The following is a 23,424-nucleotide window of genomic DNA, read 5'->3' on the forward strand; positions in this document are numbered from 1 at the left end:
ATATGAGTCCGCCGGATAGAGAAACTCCGCGGTTCAACAACTGCTGGTGTGGCGCGAAGGTGACATGCAGGAATAACTGTCACATACTGCTATACTGGGTGGTACGTTGCGCACGTGAGCCGGCCGTGGTGGCCAAGCGGTTAAAGGTGCTACAGTCTGAAACCGCGCGACCGCTACGGTCGCAGGTTCGAATCCTGCCTCGGGCATGGATGTGTGTGATGTCCTTAGGTTAGTTAGGTTTAAGTAGTTCTAAGTTCTAGGGGACTGATGACCGCAGATGTTAAGTCCCATAGTGCTCAGAGCGATTTTTTGCGCACGTGAACCGGTGTTCATCGGTGTCTGGACGAAGACAACTCGGTGCAAAGGGGATTCGGTTAGTCTAATATCGTGGAGGCGGAGCATCGTCGCAGACTTGTGACTGACAAAACGGTAACACAATGTCGTGACTGCTTCAGAAAGAAAGGGCATGTGGATCGACCGCCACACTGTCGGCTATCTAACTTCTCGGTGCTTGGCTTTCGTGACAGCGCTGGAAACGTGTCACATTAGCATCTGGGAAAAATCCTTCGACCTCGGTAGTCGCGCGGTCAATCACTATACTACATACTGCTGGTTGTTTTACACGAATGGCTTCTGGAAATCAGCTATTCCGGTTTCAGATTTAGTCAACACAACGGCTGTATCTTTCAATTAAATACTGAACATAGACAAGCTCTTGCTCAGTCTAATATTTCTGCTTCTCCTTCACTGCACAAAAGGTCACTCCGTCCAGATTACCTGAAAATATTTGGAATCAGGACGTAGCCTGACAACAGAAGCATGTTTCGAAAACGGTCGTACATTTACGTGGGAGCGAAAATCGATTGTGGAGGAAGAAATCCGACAGCTAGAATCGCATTTCCAGAATCTGCTGGAATATCTACGTGACCAACCGGAATCGGTACTGGGATATCGGTTTACGAAATCCGATTTTGAGAGTCTCATGTAAACACAGTGTGGAACGCCAGCTGTTTAAGCATGCCAGTCGTACACCTTCGTATCTTGTCCAGCTACAACATGGTAGCCACGGAGTGATACTAGAATGCAAAAGAAAATACTTTCTGATTCAGTGCTCACGTGAGTCAATTATATCGCATGTTCCAGACTTCTGGAAGACGACAAGATGGACTGTTCCAAGACTAGTGGACATAAAAAAAGATAATAGTTCTGTATAATTTCGAAAGCCTCCTGTGATTCACATATTGACAGGATGATCAGAAAACTGTTCTCTGCTTTATTCCAATTATGTGTTATTCATACACGCTGCTGTCGAGCAAAAGAAAGACATGTGATGCAGTAGACATAAATTAAGCACTATATTACAGAAACCTTCAAATATGTGTAATTCGTAAACGCAGTGCTGTAAAATGCAGACGCCTCTTCAACAACGTTAAAACAGTTTTTTCAGACACGTCACTACTAATAAATATTATGTTTGAACAATGCAGGTATTTCTTAAATATAAGCTGGTATTAAAAAGTGGAGTGCCCGCTACATCTCAGCCTAAACCGAAATCCATTTTTACATATGCCTTACCTACTGATGTATGTCACTGATGTCGTAACATACGTCCTGTTTATGATAATGAATGCAGACCGAAGAAATGAATTGAAATTTGTACCAAGGTGAGGATTAGGACCCAGGTCTCTTTGACACAAAATTTAATTAATTGGTTCGGCCTGTATTCATTTTCATAGGTAAAGTTGAGTCTTAATATGTCTCTGGGACGTACAGTTTCGTCTGAATTACTGGTACTATTGATGCGACAATATGTTTCCTTCCACAAGTCTTACATACAGAGTTTTCAGAAAAATTTTGTGCACTTACGGGTGCAACGTGTGGTCTATTTTGACAACAGAGATACATGTTCAAGCTGACAGATTTCGCGAATGGTGATGCAAATAGTCATCAACTTCCCGCAAGATACACACAGTAGGTTAGATGACCTTGGGCAAGTACAGAAAGGGCAACAGCCTCAACGGGTACGGGGCAAAGTCAGGACATGCGGGGACCAAGCAGCAATCGGTATTGTAATTGTCAACTGTCGAAGCTGCGTTGGTAAAGTACCAGAACTTCAAGCGCTGATAGAAAGCACCGAAGCTGAAATCGTTATAGGTACAGAAAGCTGGCTTAAGCCAGAGATAAATTCTGCCGAAATTTTTACAAAGGTACAGACGGTGTTTAGAAGGGATAGATTGCATGCAACCGGTGGTGGAGTGTTCGTCGCTGTTAGTAGTAGTTTATCCTGTAGTGAAGTAGAAGTGAATAGTTCCTGTGAATTATTATGGGTGGAGGTTACACTCAACAATCGAGCTAGGTTAATAATTGGCTCCTTTTACCGACCTCCCGACTCAGCAGCATTAGTGGCAGAACAACTGAGAGAAAATTTGGAATACATTTCACATAAATTTTCTCAGCGTGTTATAGTCTTAGGTGGTGATTTCAATTTACCAGATATAGACTGGGACACTCAGATGTTTAGGACGGGTGGTAGGGACAGAGCATCGAGTGACATTATACTGAGTGCACTATCCGAAAATTACCTCGAGCAATTAAACAGAGAACCGACTCGTGGAGATAACATCTTGGACCTACTGATAACAAACAGACCCGAACTTTTCGACTCTTTAAGTGCAGAACAGGGAATCAGTGATCATAAGGCCGTTGCAGCATCCCTGAATACGGAAGTTAATAGGAATATAAAAAAGGGAGGAAGGTTTATCTGTTTAGCAAGAGTAATAGAAGGCAGATTTCAGACTACGTCACAGATCAAAACGAAAATTTCTGTTCCGACACTGACAATGTTGAGTGTTTATGGAAAAAGTTCAAGGCAATCGTAAAATGCGTTTTAGACAGGTACGTGCCGAGTAAAACTGTTAGGGACGGGAAAAACCCACCGTGGTACAACAACAAAGTTAGGAAACTACTGCGAAAGCAAAGAGAGCTTCACTCTAAGTTTAAACGCAGCCAAAACCTCTCAGACAAACAGAAGCTAAACGATGTCAAAGTTAGCGTAAGGAGGGCTATGCGTGAAGCGTTCAGTGAACTCGAAAGTAAAATTCTATGTACCGACTTGACAGAAAATCCTAGGAAGTTCTGGTCTTACGTTAAATCAGTAAGTGGCTCGAAACAGCATATCCAGACACTCCGGGATGATGATCGCATTGAAACAGAGGATGACACGCGTAAAGCTGAAATATTAAACACCTTTTTCCAAAGCTGTTTCACAGAGGAAGACCGCACTGCAGTTCCTTCTCTAAATCCTCGCACAAACGAAAAAATGGCTGACATCGAAATAAGTGTCAAAAGGAATAGAAAAGCAACTGGAATCACTCAATAGAGGGAAGTCCACTGGACCTGACGGGATACCAATTCGATTGTACACAGAGTACGCGAAAGAACTTGCCCCCCTTCTAACAGCCGTGTACTGCAAGTCTCTAGAGGAACGGAAGGTTCCAAATGATTGGAAAAGAGCACAGGTAGTCCCAGTCTTCAAAAAGGGTCGTCGAGCAGATGCGCAAAACTATAGACCTATATCTCTGACGTCGATCTGTTGTAGAATTTTAGAACATGTTTTTTGCTCGAGTATCATGTCGTTTTTGGAAACCCAGAATCTACTATGTAGGAATCAACATGGATTCCGGAAACAGCGATCGTGTGAGACCCAACTCGCTTTATTTGTTCATGAGACCCAGAAAATATTAGATACAGGCTCCCAGGTAGATGCTATTTTTCTTGACTTCCGGAAGGCGTTCGATACAGTTCCGCACTGTCGCCTGATAAACAAAGTAAGAGCCTACGGAATATCAGACCAGCTGTGTGGCTGGATTGAAGAGTTTTTAGCAAACACAACACAGCATGTTGTTATCAATGGAGAGACGTCTACAGACGTTAAAGTAACCTCTGGCGTGCCACAGGGGAGTGTTATGGGACCATTGCTTTTCACAATATACACTCCTGGAAATGGAAAAAAGAACACATTGACACCGGTGTGTCAGACCCACCATACTTGCTCCGGACACTGGGAGAGGGCTGTACAAGCAATGATCACACGCACGGCACAGCGGACACACCAGGAACCGCGGTGTTGGCCGTCGAATGGCGCTAGCTGCGCAGCATTTGTGCACCGCCGCCGTCAGTGTCAGCCAGTTTGCCGTGGCATACGGAGCTCCATCGCAGTCTTTAACACTGGTAGCATGCCGCGACAGCGTGGACGTGAACCGTATGTGCAGTTGACGGACTTTGAGCGAGGGCCTATAGTGGGCATGCGGGAGGCCGGGTGGACGTACCGCAGAATTGCTCAACACGTGGGGCGTGAGGTCACCACAGTACATCGATGTTGTCGCCAGTGGTCGGCGGAAGGTGCACGTGCCCGTCGACCTGGGACCGGACCGCAGCGACGCACGGATGCACGCCAAGACCGTAGGATCCTACGCAGTGCCGTAGGGGACCGCACCGCCACTTCCCAGCAAATTAAGGACATTGTTGCTCCTGGGGTATCGGCGAGGACCATTCGCAACCGTCTCCATGAAGCTGGGCTACGGTCCCGCACACCGTTAGGCCGTCTTCCGCTCACGCCCCAACATCGTGCAGCCCGCCTCCAGTGGTGTCGCGACAGGCGTCAATGGAGGGACGAATGGAGACGTGTCGTCTTCAGCGATGAGAGTCGCTTCTGCCTTGGTGCCAATGATGGTCGTATGCGTGTTTGGCGCCGTGCAGGTGAGCGCCACAATCAGGACTGCATACGACCGAGGCACACAGGGCCAACACCCGGCATCATGGTGTGGGGAGCGATCTCCTACACTGGCCGTACACCACTGGTGATCGTCGAGGGGACACTGAATAGTGCACGGTACATCCAAACCGTCATCGAACCCATCGTTCTACCATTCCTAGACCGGCAAGGGAACTTGCTGTTCCAACAGGACAATGCACGTCCGCATGTATCCCGTGCCACCCAACGTGCTCTAGAAGGTGTAAGTCAACTACCCTGGCCAGCAAGATCTTCGGATCTGTCCCCCATTGAGCATGTTTGGGACTGGATGAAGCGTCGTCTCACGCGGTCTGCACGTCCAGCACGACCGCTGGTCCAACTGAGGCGCCAGGTGGAAATGGCATGGCAAGCCGTTCCACAGGACTACATCCAGCATCTCTACGATCGTCTCCATGGGAGAATAGCAGCCTGCATTGCTGCGAAAGGTGGATATACACTGTACTAGTGCCGACATTGTGCATGCTCTGTTGCCTGTTTCTATTTGCCTGTGGTTCTGTCAGTGTGATCATGTGATGTATCTGACCCCAGGAATGTGTCAATAAAGTTTCCCCTTCCTGGGACAATGAATTCCGGTGTTCTTATTTCAATTTCCAGGAGTGTATATAAATGACCTAGTAGATAGTGTCGGAAGTTCCATGCGGCTTTTCGCGGATGATGCTGTAGTATACAGAGAAGTTGCAGCATTAGAAAATTGTAGCGAAATGCAGGAAGATCTGCAGCGGATAGGCACTTGGTGCAGGGAGTGGCAACTGTCCCTTAACATAGACAAATGTAATGTATTGCGAATACATAGAAAGAAGGATCCTTTATTGTATGATTATATGATAGCGGAACAAACAGTGGTAGCAGTTACTTCCGTAAAATATCTGGGGGTATGCGTACGGAACGATTTGAAGTGGAATGATCATATAAAATTAATTGTTGGTAAGGCGGGTACCAGGTTGAGATTCATTGGGAGAGTGCTTAGAAAATGTAGTCCATCAACAAAGGAGGTGGCTTACAAAACACTCGTTCGACCTATACTTGAGTATTGCTCATCAGTGTGGGATCCGTACCAGATCGGTTTGACGGAGGAGACAGAGAAGATCCAAAGAAGAGCGGCGCGTTTCGTCACAGGGTTATTTGGTAGCCGTGATAGCGTTACGGAGATGTTTAATAAACTCAAGTGGCAGACTCTGCAAGAGAGGCGCTCTGCATCGCGGTGTAGATTGCTCGCCAGGTTTCGAGAGGGTGCGTTTCTGGATGAGGTATCAAATATATTGCTTCCCCCTACTTATATCTCCCGAGGAGATCACGAATGTAAAATTAGAGAGATTAGAGCGCGCACGGAGGCTTTCAGACAGTCGTTCTTCCCGCGAACCATACGCGACTGGAACAGGAAAGGGAGGTAATGACAGTGGCACGTAAAGTGCCCTCCGCCACACACCGTTGGGTGGCTTGCGGAGTATAAATGTAGATGTAGATGTAAGATACAAAATGGGTAGTTTCTGGAGCACTAAATTTTCCATTGCCATTTGCAAGAACAAATCCACTATGGAGATTGTAAAATTCCTGACATACGCGAAGGAAACAATTTTTGTGATTACGTTGTCTATTCTAATGAAGTATTCCAATACCCGCTGACCTAACAAAACCCTCCTTCAGTTTCAGTCATAGTCCACTACATGAGGTTTATAATCTAAAATTGGCAAAAATAATCCTCTATCACGTAGAGACCGATTGAAACTTTTTGCCAAACTACAATATCGCGGACGAAACAAAACATAGGACTCAGCAGACGTACGTGAGCTCTGTGCACAGAAACCATATACATCTAGGGAGGGTAGAGATCACTGATTCTCTGACAAGGGACCCAATTAAGATCTTGTACAGAAACTGAGTGCTGCTATCTTCACCATAAGAACTATCTCCACTATCTCGGACACTGAAATGCGAAAGCTTGTTTACTTTGGTTGCATCCTAATCCCTGTCTTCCTCTACAGTTTTTGCGCTCTATAGCTCCCTCTAGTACCATGGAAGTCATTGCGTGATGTCTTAACAAATGTCCTATCATCATGTACTTTCTCCTTGTCAGTGTTTTCCATATATTCCTTTCCTCTCCGATTCTACGCAGAACCTCCTCTTTCCTTATCAGGGCACCTAACTTTCAACATTCATCTGTAGCAACAAATCTCAAATTCTTCGTTTCTCTTCTGTTCCGCTTTTCCCACTGTCCATGTTTCGTTACCATACAATGCTGTGCTCCAGACGTACATTCTCAGAAATTTCCTCCTCAAATCGAGGCCTGTGTTTGATACTAATAGACTTCTCTTGGCCAAGAATGCTTTTTTTGCCAGTGCTAGTCTACTTTTGATGTCCTCCTTGCTCCGCCCGTCATTTGTTATTTTACTGTCTAGGTCGCAGAATTTCTTAACTTCATCTACTTCGTGACCATCAATCCCGATGTTAAGGTTTTTGCTGTACTCATTTCTGCTACTTCTCATTACTTTCGTCTTTCTTCAATTTACTTTCAGTCCACTTTACGTACTCATTAGATTGTCCATCCCATTCAGAAGATCATGTAATTCTTCTTAACTTTCACTCAGGACAGCAATGTCATCAACGAATCTTTTCATTGATATCCTCTCACCTTGAATTTTAATCCCACTCCTGAACATTTCTTTTATTTCCATCATTGGTTGTTCGATGTACAGATTGAGCTGTAGGGACGAAACATACATCCCAGTCTTACATCTTTTTTAATGCGAGCACTTCGTTCTTGGTCGTCCACTCTTATTATTCCCTCTTGGCTCTTGTGTATGTTGTGTATTACCCGTCTCCCCTATAGCTTACCCCTATTTTTCTTAGAATTTCGAACAACTTGCAGCATTTTGCACTATTTTACATAGTCGAATTCTTTTTCCAGATCGACAGATCCTTTGAACGTTCCTTGATTTTTCTTTAGTCTTGCTTCAGTTGTGTTGTTGTTGTGATCTTCAATCCAGAGACTAGTTTGATGCAGCTCTCCATGCTACTCTATCCTGTGCCAGCTTCTTCATCTCCCAGTACCTACTGCAAGCTACATCCTTCTGAATCTGCGTAGTGTATTCATCTCTTGGTCTCCCTCTATAATTTTTACCCTCCACACTGCCCTCCAGTACTAAATTGGTGATCCCTTGATGCCTCAGAACATGTCCTACCGAGCGATCCCTTCTTCTAGTCAAGAAGTGCCACAAATTTCTCTTCTCTCCAATTCTATTCAATACCTCCTCATTAGTTATGTGATCTAACCATCTAATCTTCAGCATTCTTCTGTAGCACCACATTTCGAAAGCTTCTATTCTCTTCTTGTCCAAACTATTTATCGTCCATGTTTCACATCCATACATAGCTACACTCCATGTAAATACTTTCAGAAACGACTTCCTGACACTCGATATTAACAAATTTCTCTTCTTCAGACACGCTTTCCTTGCCATTGCCAGTCTACGTTTTATATCCTCTCTACTTCGACCATCATTAGTTATTTTGCTCCCCAAATAGCAAACCTCATCTACTACTTTAACTGTCTCATTTCCTAGTCTAATTCCCTCTGCATCAGTGATTGAAATCGACTACATTCCATTATCCTCGTTTTGCTTTTGTCGATGTTCATCTTATGTCCTCCCTTCCAGACACTGTCCGTTCCATTCAACTACTCTTGCAGGTCCTTTGCTGTCTCTCACAGAATTACAATGTCATCGGCGTGCTTCAGAACCGCAAATTCAGAACTGCCTCTCTGGTGCCTTTCCTTTTCCTAAATTCAAACTGATCGTCATCCAACACATCCTCAATTTTCTTCTCCGTTCTTCTGTATATTATTCTTGTCAGCAACTTAGATGCTTGAGCTGTTCAGCTGATTGTGCCATAATTATCGCCTATGATATCACATTTCAGTGCAGCTCCACGCACTTACCAAGAAGATTCTTAACCCATAAAGGAACAGTACGATAGATCTTCAGTGTCCGGCCGTTGTTCAGGCGTCTCTGAATTCTTTGCCGTTCCTGTACATATACTCCGATATGAGATTTGTTATTGGCAATAGTGATTCATTTAGAACAAACTGAAATATTCATTCGGTGAACACTAGACAAAAAAACTGGCAGGGTGCGAGTAGAACGAATAGACAGTCTATCCATTCCAGGAATCGAGAATCTAGACGATTTGTCCCTGTTATCGACATCGATAATGGCAAGTTATCAGTCCCAGGAATTTTAAGACTTTCAAGAGTGTTTTAATTTTAAGTTTGCATGCAGCTAACAAAAGAAATATTTTTGTATGATATAATTACAAATTAACAATTTTCGGGTTTCTTCTTTATTTATGCTGTGAAACCTTGCTGACTGTCCAACTTCATGATTCTAGCTGAACGGAAAATCCCTTACAGGTTTTGATGAGTGAGTATGCGAGTATCAAAATGTGTGACATAAATAGCCGTATATTTCGACCTCATCTACTTTGAAGCTTACATCTACCACACCGCGAACTGGCTATAGACCTTAGTATGTGACACAAACTTCAACGTGATACATCTATACGCTCCTGAGAACATGGGTCTTAACACACGGAGAGACAGACACACAGTCGTTTTACAAATGACCAAAAAAAATATTTTTCATGTGAAATAATTACAAATGAACAATTTTCAAATTTTTTGTTTTACTTGTACTGCGAAACCCTGCATCCAGCCAAATTTCATGATTCTAGACCAAAGTGAAGCTCCCTGTAGATTTTGATGAATGAGTTTCCGAGCATCAAAATGTGTGGCATAAATGGACGTATCTTTTGGTTATACTTAGCAGCTTACATTTATTACATCACCAAAGGATCTTGCACCTTCGTAGGTGACATGAATTTGAACTTGATTTTAGTAGAATTATATAAGGTGAAGCAGAGAGAATTCGATTAGTAAATGTAGTTAGACGAATATTGGTAACTGAACAGAAAAATAACTGATAATGGCAGAAGGTGAGAGAATATGAAATGCAAACGGGCAATAGCATCAAAAGCGCTTCTGAAAAAGAGAAATTTAAGTAGTAGTAAGTCTTGTCTGGAGGTGTTTGCCTGGAGAGTACTCTTGTACTAGAGTGAAACTTGGACGATAGACAGCTCAGACTACATAAGGATAGAAGCTTTTGAAATGTGGCCATACAGAAGAATGTCAGTTATTAAATAGAAAGATGGGTTAACTAATGAAGAGGTAGTGAATCGAATACGGGAGAATAGAGATTGACGGCACAACTTGGTAAAAAGACAGTATCAATCGACAGAGTGTATTTCCTGAAGCAGCAAAGAATAGTCAATTTGTTAGTGGAGGGAAATGTCAGGCGTAAAATTTATAGAGGGATACCAAAGGATGAATATAGTAAGCAGGTTCAGATGGATGTAGATTGCAGAGGCGATGCGCAGATTAAGAGACTTGAATAGGGTAGACTAGCGTGGAGGGCTGCGTGGAACCAGGCTGCGGACTCAAGACAACGACGACGACAACAACAGCAACAACAACGACGATGACGACGACGACAACAACAACAACAACAACAACAACAACTCACTCTGTCTATTTTAGTAAGCTCTCATCCACACAAAACATTGTGCAGATTGCTTCCGAGTTGCAAAGTAACAGAAGTACTGAGTAATAGTCAGTCGTAAAAGGAACAGGCCCATGTGTGATTCATGATGCATCTAACATTCTACCATAGAGTTTTGTGGTCAGAATATCACCTCATTTCATCTTATGTCAGTTTCATTACTCAGTTTTTAAACCTATCCACGTTGAATACCATGGTTTTTGTAGTATGCACGTATTCCCATTTAAGATGTTGACTACACGATGTAGAATTACTGTCTTAATAGTTCTGAATTTCCTTGAAATAATTCAGCGATTGTACTTTCCATCTAACCAACCAGAATGAGATTTCCTGTGTTTCTCGCTATCTAACCTGTAATGAGTGTCGTTTTAAGGTTCCTTAAACAACGCTGCAGCCAGTCTCCATCCTCAACCTTGTCCAATTCGACATGTCAGACCCTTACAAAGGAAAAACGTTCCTAATAAAATCGTCGGTGATTGGGCGTTATATGTCTCAGAAACGGGAGCGACGAGACTGTCGAAAAATATGTACGTCCACTCAGCCACACCAAATATCTTGCGTTAGTTGACGTCCGACTCAGCGGGGCACGTCACGACGCTTGTAAATTTCTCAGTAACGCTTTCTGTCGACGTAGCTTTGGTTATGGGCTCTGGACCGCTGCCAAACTCTATGTGCCTTTTACTTATGTTAATGACCTTCCTGTCATAAAATCTACACAAGGCTGTGGGTCACACGTGTCATGCCGGTTGCCTCACCTCACGAAGCGACACACGTTCTCTTATGCTTGAGGTCATCATGTTACACCCGGCATAAATTTTTCCCTGCGCTTATGAACCCTCAACTAATATGTCTAATATTTCTTTCATAACTAACATGCTGCGATCTGACACACCTTGGGAGTTTGCCTGAAATAGATCTGAGCCTTCGCTGCTGAAAACCATTTTAAAGCAGTTATTATCGAGATAAAAATAATACGTCTTGAGAGAAAACGTGTACTTTGAACTTCAGATTAAAGTCTGAAGAAACACCACTTATTTTTTCGTTTCAAGCCAAATTTTACATGGTTTTTCGTGCATATCCAAGGCAAATTGCACGTCCATACTGTTGTTAAGGATTTCTTCCTCTTGAGTTCCAGAGGGCAAAAGTTACAGATTATTCTTTTACCAACTGTCTCGTCAAGAGCGTGAAGCTGTGGAAGTTCTTCATGTGGTATGTGCTGTATGTGCATGATTGAAAACGTGAGTTCCCTTGCGAGACTATCTGCAGTAGGCGTGTCGTAAGGGGATATGTTAGTGTCTTTGCTAATGACATCAAGACGTATTACTCCTGGAGCCTTCTTGAAAGATCTGTATAGGCGATAAGTGCTTACTCCGCAGTCAAAATCTACCATTAAAAAAAAAAAAATGCTGCAAGCCATGTCCTAGTCCTCTCGCTTACGCTGTAAGTTGCACAATTTGATACAGGGAACCCATGCCGCCTTTTTGTACTTTATGGAAAGAAATAATCTCTGTTTTACCAATCTCTGGGTCGAGGATCTCAGAATGTTGCATACTAGAGATTAGGCTTACAAGTTTCTCCGTCTTCGGAACACAAGAGATCAGTAACATCTCTTCCTTTAAGCTGTAAACAGCTGTCTTCTCTGGCCCTCCACTTTGAAGAAGAAAGTTAGTAGGGACTTCTGGCCTACTCTTCTCTACAGTGAACACGAATGTCAGTCCATTCCTAATAAGTTGTTGAATCATTTCTGTGGATCGAATGTTTATAAAAGGGAAGCGATAGGAAAATGGTGACGGTCCACAAGACCTTGCACGTCAGTTACGGGTTAATGATTTCAACTACGAACGTGCATCCTCTCACAGGTCATTACTGTCGAACTGTAGTTTCGAAGTGAACGCGTGTCTCTCATTAGAATCATTGAGCAAGTCACAAAGCTGTACTTTCGACATGACGTTTAGGTTTCCTACTTTTAATGTTTCTCTGATGTTCAACAAGTTTTGGAATCACTAGTGCAGTACTCTAAATATAAGTTTCATACTACGCAGTAGTTCGCATTGGAACGGAACCACTTCGTTACGCAAATCCGCGTATAAAAGAAGACTAGTATGCAAATAGCCTTTCGCAGATATTACTGTACGATCGTAGATCAGAAATAAATAGCTCTTGGTTGAAAAGTTATATACACACAAGAGAATTTTTGTATGCAACATAGATTGTCCTCTGGTCACCCGACTTCGGGACGGTGTTGATTTGTAGGTAAACTTCTCTGCTGAACTTCTGTGGGATTTAGAAGGTAGGAGAAAAGGTACTGGTGAAAGTGAAGCTGCGAAGCGTGGTCGAGGGTGGTACTCAGGTGCTCAGTGTGTAAGAACATTATCTGTGACAAGCAAGGTTTCGACTGTGAATCCCGGTGCGACACACTGTTATAATCTGTAAGAAAGATTCAGTATTATTTTTACGTAGCCAGTCTATTATACTTTTTCCACGGCTTAATGAGATTCAGAACACATTTATATGGAAACTGCTATATCGCACAATGATTCAGAAGATCCGATGAAATGAAATTCCTTTTCTAATTGGCTGAATCGGTTCAAAATTTAGAAAGGCATACCATCTCAAATAAGCCTATGTCTATTAAAGTATTACGGTATTAAAACAAATCACTGATACTTTTCCATATTTACCGGTCCTAACCTTCTTTGGCAGCGTGACAATGAGTCTTCTTCTGACAGAAAGTCGTCTACCAAGTAATTTTGCCGAAAGTCTTCTGTTTCATTGATTTTAGGTATCAGGTGAGCATTTTTATAGTTAATGAAATTCCGAGGTGCCGCATTCAAACGACACAGTTTACCTCATCCCTTCAGATTTAAGATCTCGTAAATGGACATTCAAAAAACTTCATCTGTCCTTGTGATGACTGAGTGTTAAAAGTTTTCTGGAAATTGGAGGCAACTGAAAATTCCCTTCAATAACGGCGAGAATTTGATGAGAAATCAATAAACACAGTCGCTTCTATTATATAAAAAATCATTTTATTGTTCCAAGTACAGAAATGGCTCGGTTTCGACCATTTTTACGTTCATGTAGTAACACAGTCACAATAGAAGTAAGTCATTTCTTGTTTCTCTAATTTTTTTCAGCCGAAAAAGGAGTCGGCGCTTGATGAATAAAACTTGAATGATCTACCTAAACAATTTAAACAGCAGAAACGTGCAAAGACGTTACCGATGTGAGGTAATTTGATTGCCTTAAGCTCCACACCGTTGGTGACGTCATACCGATCACATTTCTGGTCAGCTTATTTCTTCCGTATCAATCTTGTCCTTTCTGTCACACAGTGGTAAATCTATTTTATATTTTAGAGACTCCCAGTGTCTTCCAGTCATCTATTTGCTCTTTCTTCTGCATTTGACAGGAATTTTCGATCTCCTTTTCGTGGGTTAAGCTCTGTAGTTTTTAGTGCTCCCACATTAAACATTCCCGTACCAAGCCGTCTTACGACCTCCTCTTTAACATCTCCTGTGGTGTCCTGTGTCATCTATTATAACAGTGCTTCTTTGCAATTACTGTTAGTATCCCTTCTAAGTGACTCATACTAGGCAATGGACAGGGCGGAGTCTTTTTACACCTGAAGAATTAACTGATGCGACTTTATCAGAGCTCGCAGCCATTTAAGTGCTAGTATTGGCTAGACAGTATGTTTTATCGCCCTGCTTACACACAGAGCTTTATAATGCTGACAGCGTAGTCGCCATTCCTCAAGTGGCGTTGCGCGGGTTGCAGTGTGCCGGGCGCTGGGTCTGCCGTGCCGCTCCATCACCAACTACGTGTCGGCGCACGACACGAACCGCTCGCTGACGCTGGACAAGTACTTCACCAGAGACGGCGAGCAGATGGCGTGCGGCCCTGGCGGCTGCCGGCCCGACGTCTGCTGGAACTTCCACGTCTGGAACGAGGTCTGGATGCAGCGGCCCGACCTGCCGCCAGGATACGGCGGCTGGCAGGTCATCGACGCCACTCCACAAGAGAAGAGCGACGGTAAGCGCTTCAAACCTGCAATACCTAATCCACAAACCCGTCCCACCTCACCCAGTGCTACACACTTTAAGCAAAAATGCCTTCCCCTACACCAAATATTGGCGACCCTCATTCGCCATATACACTGTTGAGCCAAAATATTATGACCGAGTGTTTAATGCATTTTCGTCTACCTTTGGAACGCAGTATACCAGCGATTCTGTGTACCACTGATTCAACAAGTCCTTGGTACGTTTCTGCAGGTACGTGGCATCTGATGTGTCTACAAATGTTCAAGCATTTCCTGTAAATTAATGGCCCGTTGTTCATAGACGCTAAGTTGGCGCCTGATAGCGTCTCAGATGTAATCCACCGAGTTAAGATCGGGTGAACTTAGTGCCCCTCGACGTGATTTCGCCATCGTGCTCCCAAGATCAATGTAGCACGATTCTGGCCTTGTGACTTGGACTGTTATCTTGCTGGAGGATGCAATCGCTCTTGGTATCGACGTGTAGTATGAAGATATTTAGGTGGTCCACAATAATGTTCACGTATTCGACAGCTGTCAAGCTGCCTTCGACTGCAACCACAGATCCCACGGAAATCCAAATGAATGTCCCCCGTACTATAATACTGCCCTGAGCGGCCTACGTTCACGGTGTAGAACATGTTTCGGGCAACCATTCGCCTGTATGACAGCATATCCGGGCATCGGTTTACTGTAACATAATGTGATTTGTCTGACCAGACGAAACGTTTCCATTGATACATGGTCCAATGTCGATGATCTCGTGCATATTGCAATCGAAACTGACGATGTCGTTCGGTCATCCCATTTTGAGAAATGTGCTGTGAATGAAGTGCTCCGAGACACTTGTGCCTGTACGACTACTTTAGCGTCAGATCTGCCACAGATAGTCGTCTATCCTGCTTTACAAAGCAGGCAAGCCTCTGACCTCCACGTTCTGTGAAGAGACGTGGTTCTCCAGAACTTTGTCGCCTGCTTGTGGTTTCACTACCCCTCAACCATTTACCATCATGCTCATGACGTAAACAACCGACGAGGGTCGCCATTTGCTAGATGCTCGTTTCCAGTCGCAGGGGCATAAAAATATGCCCTTTATCAAAGTCGCGTATTCGGTGGGTTTCTTCATCTGCGGCCCCTTGTCATAGCTAGAACGATTCTCCATTCGCCTCCGCTCCCCTTATACACTTTCCTTACATCATTAATCGCTCGCAACACCACAAGGTGAGATTCAACCTTGCGGTCGGTAGCTGTCATAATGGTTTGGATCATCAGTCTAGCTGCAACATTGCTTCTTAACAACTCCTTGTGTTCCCACTACCGACATTCAAATTTGAAGAGCTGACATGTCGTCCAAGAAGTCCTCAAAAAGATTCATCCAGTGTTACAAGACTATATTTTCTACATGAATGAAGACTAAAACTTCGGATGAAATTCTCCTTACGTATATGACTACGAAAAGAACCATTCGATTTTATAAGGAGATTTATTTTAAACATATGCATGTAGAACCTTCGAGTATTTTTATAATTACGTTACTATCAAACTTTAGATCTACATTTCGTAATTGTTCACCAGAAGCCCGAGAAACTTGTAGACACCAGTCAAACTCATCCCATAATTTTGCAACCATTTCTTCAATCACTGTATTGACTGCTGTTTACTGAGGGGCGGTGCAGTTAATCGGTGTTGTTGTGTAAGGAGAAGCGCATACACAGAGTCTTCTACAACTCCATAAAAAGCCACTGTTGTAATGCCAGATCCGTATGTTCCTTAGTGCCGATCCGTCGTTCAGGCAGCTCATTGTCAAGAAATGCGCTTACGTGCAGGTGCGAGTGCGGGGGTTTCCCGTTCTGATGCAAAATGAAGTTTTCAGCATGTTCTGGTAGTTGTGGAAAACTCCATATCTGCAAAATATCCAGGAACGTGTTTACTGTAATGAACAAGCGAGCTTGCTGCACCAGCGATACGCTTACTGACACCACATGAACTGGCAACTTACACCAGCCAGCAAGGTAAACTTTTAGTTTCGACACATAAGCTAAAATGCATCCCAATTGTCTCTATCTTCATTCACGTGGAACATATGTTCTCGCTAATTTCGAACGATCTTTTTCATACACCTTGTATAATTACTGGCCACTTCATTTCTCACTGCATATTCCCAAGATCTCGTCCATTCCCATTTTCCTGGGAACTTTTCGTGCCTAGCCTAATGAGCACTTAACTAGAACAGAATATTCATCTCTACTTATCAGTTACATATTGCACAACTCTCTGATGATCTAATTTTCCTTACTTTTCTGTTTTCCTTTTAATACTGGTTGTTTCATGTAGTGGCTAACACTCATTCAAGTTTAACAAATATATTCATGAACACTTTCAAACACAAACTGACATTCGACATTCAAACGTTATAGTACTGTGTGCCACAGCGCAGTTAATGTGTGCCTTAATACAAAATGCCTTTCTGTCGCAGCACTAAAATTACTTTGATAAAATTTACGTCTCATATTTCCTAATTATAGCAGTCGAAAAGTTCACTGGTCTTGCGGGACCAGGGGTCAAGCAGCAACTACAGCGCTCTGCGGTACCCCAGCCAAAAAATTTTGCTATAAAATATGCGTGGTCACAAATGCATTGTTTACACTTTCAACTAGAATGTGCCATTAAACGTCTTTGCTTGCCCTATTGAGGTGAATAAAAGTACAAATAAATAGTATTTACTTAAAAATAAAGTACTAGTTTGGGAACAGGATGCTCGCAACGTACACACAAAGATCCGTTCTCATTATCCAACTCTCTGATTGCTAACTTAACAATATTACCCTCACCGTATCACGATCACATGCTTAAATGGGTGACAAACATTTAAAATATTTTTGGTGGTTTAAGACTACTCCAATATAACAATATGTTTGACTGAAAAGCCACAACAATGCTGCTGCTAATTCGCTACCGATGTAGAGGAATAAAATTAAGTAGAGAAAAACGAAACGACATAGTCCGCTTCTACTGTATGAGACTTTGCACCGTTTCCTTCAGCAATCGCTATGTAATGCAAAGAAGCTGTCTTTATGCCTCTGTGTCTTCTCTAATCTCTCTTATTCTGTTCTTATGATCAGTTTACGAAAAATAAGCTGGAGACAGTTTTGTGGTTTTGCAGTGTGGGAAGTAACCCAAATGTTTTTCGCGAAAAGGAAGTTCACTTTATACAGGGAGAGCAAAATAAACCTGTCCCAGAAAATATTTTATACGCCTTGAGAAGGCAACTCAACTTACATCATCCACGTCCAGGTAAGATGACTTAAATATGTTGCCTACCTTAAGGTGCATAAGATCTTTTACAGGACAGTTTTACTTTACTCTCCCTTTGTAAGTCTGAAGGTTTTCGTAGTCATTGTCATTGAAGATAAAATCTTCTTATCTGTTACGCCACGTCATATTCCTTTCCAATCATATTCCTTTCGAAATGTCAAACACTGGAGATGTTTGAAGAGGAATGTGACGACACTTAACAAGTCAGAAGATATTACTATCGAAGCTCTCCTTCTTTCAACGATTTCCATTTAAGATATCTAAGCATCTCTCGAACTGACCTAACCAGCCAGTTGAGAATCTAGTGCACCTCTCTGAATCCCTCCATTAATCTTCTTTAATTATACATGATACACATTCCACTCTACCTATAATCTCATACTATCTTCTTGGGCTATCTCCTTTGTAGTTTTTACACTCCTTCAGAGCATTCTTCGAATCACCATCATTTTCTTGGGCCGTTGTCCTTCTTCAACGCGGGGTCGGCCCTGTTACTATAGATTTGGCAATGTTAGTGTCAGAGGGTGGCCGGATGTCCTTCCTGTCGCCACCCCGTACGCCCTGGGACAATAGTAGTGTACCCCTACTGTCTACGTCTAGTCTAAGCCACGAAATAGTGCGAACGTTTTTTCAAATGTCTGCAAGTCTTGTAACTGAAGTGGGACATGGGGACCAGCCCAGTATTCACCTAGTGGGATGTGGAAAACTGCCTAAAAACCACATCCAGGCTAGCCGGCACACCGGCCCTCGTGGTTAATCCGCCAGGTAGATACGACCAGGGGCCGGCGCCTCCTACCCGAGTCCAGGAAACAGTGGATAAGCGCTCTGGGCTAACCTGGCGGGTTCAGAGAATTCTTCGAATGAATCAGAGTAATCCATATGTTCCCTGCAACGGAGTTAATGTATGCGTCACTCTTCATACTGCTTAGTACACATGTCCACACATTTAAACGACCTGAATGCGCGCAGCAATAAATCACTAATGCTTCATTGAAAAACCAATTTTTCCTTATATTCATCCTCATTATACTCTGTTTACACTTCGTTAAGGAAAGCAGTTTGGATATTGCAATAATGGATATTTTGGCCTGTTCCCTCGAAATTAATCGACGACTTAAGTACCTTGCAGACAATAACGTAATCAGACAATAATCTAAGATTGCTCTTCACATTGATTCAAAGATAGTGTGAGTGTGTGTGTGTGTGTGTGTGTGTGTGTGTGTGTGTGTGTGTGCAAGCGTTAATATTTACAAAGGAGGAGTTCTATCACACTATCACCATTGTTACCTTGCTTTCTGATAAGCATCAGCTTTACAACTTAACAATATAACATTCTGTGGGGCAGAAGTTACATTGACAAGTAAACTGAAGCTGAACAAATTGTGCTGACGAAACTGATTCGCATAAAAACTCACACTCGTAGCTTGTATAATAAATTATATGCTGAAAAGAACATTTCTGTTGAGATATGCAGTGTTGGTTTACGATACGATGATGTACTGCAACCTCAGTTCAACGTACAGTTTACCTGAACGATTTTCCTGTATTAAAGAACGGTCGGCAGATAGTTTCCGTGGAGGTGATTTCACTGCGTGTGCTGCAGAGCGCTACCGCTGCGGCCCGGCGTCTGTGGAGGCGGTGAAGCGCGGCGAGGTGGGCTACCAGTACGACGCGCCGTTCGTCTTCTCGGAGGTCAACGCAGACCTCTGCCACTTCATAGAGGACAACACTTCCGAGTGGGGCTTCTCCAGGCTCTCCATCAACCAGTATCAGTTAGTAGAATAGCGTACTAATCTTAATACTTTACAGACCACACCTGGTATATAAAAACAAAAAATTTCTACACTCAGTGTTCCAAATGCGATCACCACTGAACAAATTCCCGTTCTGCCATCCAGATTTAGGTTTTCCATGATACCCGTAAATCACTTAAGGCGACGTGTCAGATGATTCCTACTAAAGGGCACTACCGCTTCCCTTCCCCGTCTTTTCCAAATCAAGCTTGTGCTCCGTTTCTAATGTCCTCGTTGCGGACGGACGTTAAACCTTTAGCTTATTCCTTTTCTCTCTCATTGCAGATGGTACAGGATCCTAAGCATTTATGAAATATGCAACCAGAAGTCAGCAAAGAAAATTTCAAGTTACTATAAGGTCTTCAACAAGCAATGAATACAAACCTCCTGTTTGTAAAGAACGTATGTTTCACAGGAACTACCTGACGCATCACCTTTGGTTGCACAAGTTCAGAAAACAGCACAAAATCGACTGTGATGCTTGAAACCTGCTCGTATAGCTTAAAACAGTGCTTATTAGCTAAACAGTGCAACAGAATTGAAGGGCCACTTCTTCTAAACCCTGTAACTCCCACTCATTATGATGCATAAGTTTGAAATTTCGTTAGAATGTGCGTTCAACCTTGCTCTCACATTGTACAAAAGCGTGGAGCGCGTCCTGCGCATCACCCTCGGGCTCGACGATGCTTTTCCTATCACTGATCACGTTCAGATTTCGTACAGTGGTTACAACCTGCACACGAAAGCGAAAATCGCGGTCGCGCGAGCTTCGAAGGGGTTAGATCACTTTTAATAGGGATACAGCCGCAAAGTGTGCTTAGAAAAGGATGGAAACGTCCGAGGCTGTCAGCACTATCAGAGATCGTCAAGGATTCTTCCATTTGCTCATCGCACAACACATGCGATAACTGTGGTCAATACCAACGGACAAACTAAACGTCACGTTTTACATATATATCGTTCACACTGCGTATATTCTTCCACTAACGATCAACTTCCTCTTCTAGTACTACAACAGTGGTAAACATCGTGCACTCTGACCAAATTAGCTACACTTTTAATTATTACCGGATCAACGATGAGTTACCATTGCTACTTCATTCATGAGACGGGTGAAAGAGCGTTATATCATTTATTACTTTTTATATTTGTTTCTTTAGCACGGAGACGCTAAGTTTCCAAATACTACTGACTACTCCTCAGTACAAAAAGTTTCGAGACTGAATTAATAAAAAGTAGATGAAAGTTATGATGCCAGTTGTAATGTTTCAGTTGTTCTACGTAGCCTCCGCCCCCTCCTCACTTGAGTACAATGCACAGAACGTTCATACAGCCATGTGAAATCACCAGAAAAGTCCTTCTTTGGGATGTTGTTCAACTCACGTGTCACATCGGTCTGAAATTAAAATTCTGAATGCCGGTTATGTCATCAACGCGTTGACCCTACATGTGAATTTCTGCACTGTTTCGTTTAACTGAGGGTTCGCATTGATGGCAGTAAGTTTTGTTACTGGTGTTGATTTTTCCAGAAAAGGATTTTCCTCGTTTTGAATTTCAGTCAAGCCACCGCAGGCGTACATGTCTCATTGCTTTTTTTTTCGGGAGACAAGGTGCGTGGGAAAAACTTTACACGGACTTTCTTCGAAAACTGAACACTTGCTTTAGAGATGCTACTCTATTGCGATGAGTGAGACAACGATGTTGATACTCTACTGCCACACGTCCATTACTTAACACTTCCAGCTCACAACTGACTGGTAGAATGAACATCTGTTGTTTACAGATGCTTCCTGAAACTGCCATCGTAGCTATTACGCTGATGCCGCTTATGCGCCGGAAATAATATCAGTCTTTGAACTTTTTGCCCGGTCCTAATCAAAGCGATACCTACCTTTGTTGTCACTAGAGACCCTGAAAATTCATAACGATAATTTACCGCTGTAAGCCTCAAGGGCAGCCTGTCTGTCGCCAGCCCTCTTCGATGCTGAGGAAGACCGCTGATAAACGGTCGGAACGTCGGTTACCATTGTATTTTAGCATTTCGGATATTTTGCAAGATTATGTAGTTTTGTACTGCCCTGTTCTGGAACTAAGGCTATATGATATCTCCATTACGTCACATTTTTGGAAATTTTGTGACTTTGGTATTACCATGTCAGGAACATGTTTTTTGTTAGCGAAAGTTACAATCAAATGCTTCAAAAGTTTTCACAAATGCAATAGTCTTTCTTACCAAACAGTTACGAAGTTTTCTCGGCCCAATTCCTTCACTCATGGCTTGCGTCCTCCATCCTTGCGTCCTCCATCCTCCATTTGAGAAACAACTAAAGTTCATTAACTATTTTTTCTAGTAATATGTTATATATGGATTACTCGACAAGTAAGAGGGCTATCCACAAAGTACATTACGTTTTGGAATTAAAAATAAATAAAGTATTGGAATTTTTTTTGTTATATACAGATGAAAGCCACACTTCAATACTACTTATCTACATAGTTGCTATTTAAATTAAGGCACTTATCGTAGCGATGGATGAGCTTGGAAATTCCTTTGTCGTAAAATTCGGCCGCCTGCGCCTTCAACCACGTGGTTACCTCTTCTTGAAGCTGTGCGTCGTCATCAAAACACTGCATAGCCAACCACTTCTTCATTGCTGGGAATAAGTGGAAGTCGCTCGGTGCCAGGTCGGGACTGTACGACGGATGAGGAAACAACTCCCACTTAAAAGATTCGAGTACTTCACGAGTGGCATGTGCCGTGTGGGCCCGGGCGTTGTCGTGAATCAGCAAGATCTTTGAGCCCAACTTTCCCCTGCGCTTGTTTTGTATTGCTCTTCTGAGGTTGTGCAGAGTTTGGCAATACCTTTGAGAGTTTATTGTAGTGCTTCTTTCCAGGAAATCCACAAAAATCGTATTTCTACCGGGTTACTGATTAACCACGTGGTTGAAGGCGCAGGCGGCTGAATTTTACGACGAAGGAATTTCCAAGCTCGTCCATCGCTACGATAAGTGCCTTAATTTAAATGGCAACTATGTAGAAAAGTAGTATTTAAGTGTGGCTTTCATCTGTATATAATAAAAAAAATTCCAATACTTTATTTATTTTTAATTCCAAAACGTAATGTACTTTGTGGATAGCCCTCGTACACGTACAGATATCTTTACAAATTAGATTACAACAGTACCAAAATAAATTAAATACTTATTTTAGGTGGTTTAGTTCAGATAAAAAGAAAGGAACGTCGACGACAAGATCATTAAAGGCGGAAGCCAAGCTCAGATTGGAGAAGAAAATCGGCCTTGCCCTTTTACGGGAGGCGGTCTGTGGTGTCACAGAGGTAGGGCAGTGGACACCTATTCTGGGGAACAGCGTTCAATCCCCCTTCCTGTCATACAGTTTCAGGTTTTCCGTGATTTCTCTTTTCGCTTAAGGCGAATGGTGGGACGGTTCATTTGAATTGGCAAGACTGATTTCCTTCCCAATTCTTCCCGCATCTCTAATGACCTCTTTGTCGACAAGATTTGCCTCAAGCGATTAGAGAAATTACTCCCGTTTGCAGAAATACAATGTGTTCTTTCGTTACTATCTTGTACGGATGCATGTCAGATAATTGACTGATTACAGAATTGAGCAATAAATTATTCATAAATTATTCACAGAATTATTCTCTGAATTTACATTGCAACTCCACAAGATCGTAAGACAAAATTTGTAGACTGCGCCGGTTACAGGTAAAGGCAAAGGGCGAATCATGACGTACGTCTTCTGAGATCTATAGGCAGAATTTACCGGTTGCTAGACGCAGTATATCAGCCTCGGTCTCAAAGCTATTTGGCAGTCGTATTTGCACA

The 23,424-nt window shown here is 42.8% G+C and overlaps 1 protein-coding gene across 1 annotated transcript in view; it reads left to right on the top strand.

Annotated features, from left to right (window-relative positions):
- LOC124595799 (hemocyte protein-glutamine gamma-glutamyltransferase-like) overlaps positions 1-23,424 on the top strand; it is a 172,618-nt gene that overhangs the window by 112,676 nt on the left and 36,518 nt on the right. The window contains exons 9-10 of the mRNA XM_047134687.1: positions 14,203-14,457; positions 19,383-19,551. Of these exons, the coding sequence (XP_046990643.1) occupies positions 14,203-14,457; positions 19,383-19,551 (424 nt within the window). The remainder of the gene's footprint in view (positions 1-14,202; positions 14,458-19,382; positions 19,552-23,424) is intronic.

Source organism: Schistocerca americana, chromosome 2, assembly GCF_021461395.2.
Source record: "Schistocerca americana isolate TAMUIC-IGC-003095 chromosome 2, iqSchAmer2.1, whole genome shotgun sequence".
Taxonomy (NCBI): Eukaryota; Metazoa; Arthropoda; class Insecta; order Orthoptera; family Acrididae; genus Schistocerca; species Schistocerca americana.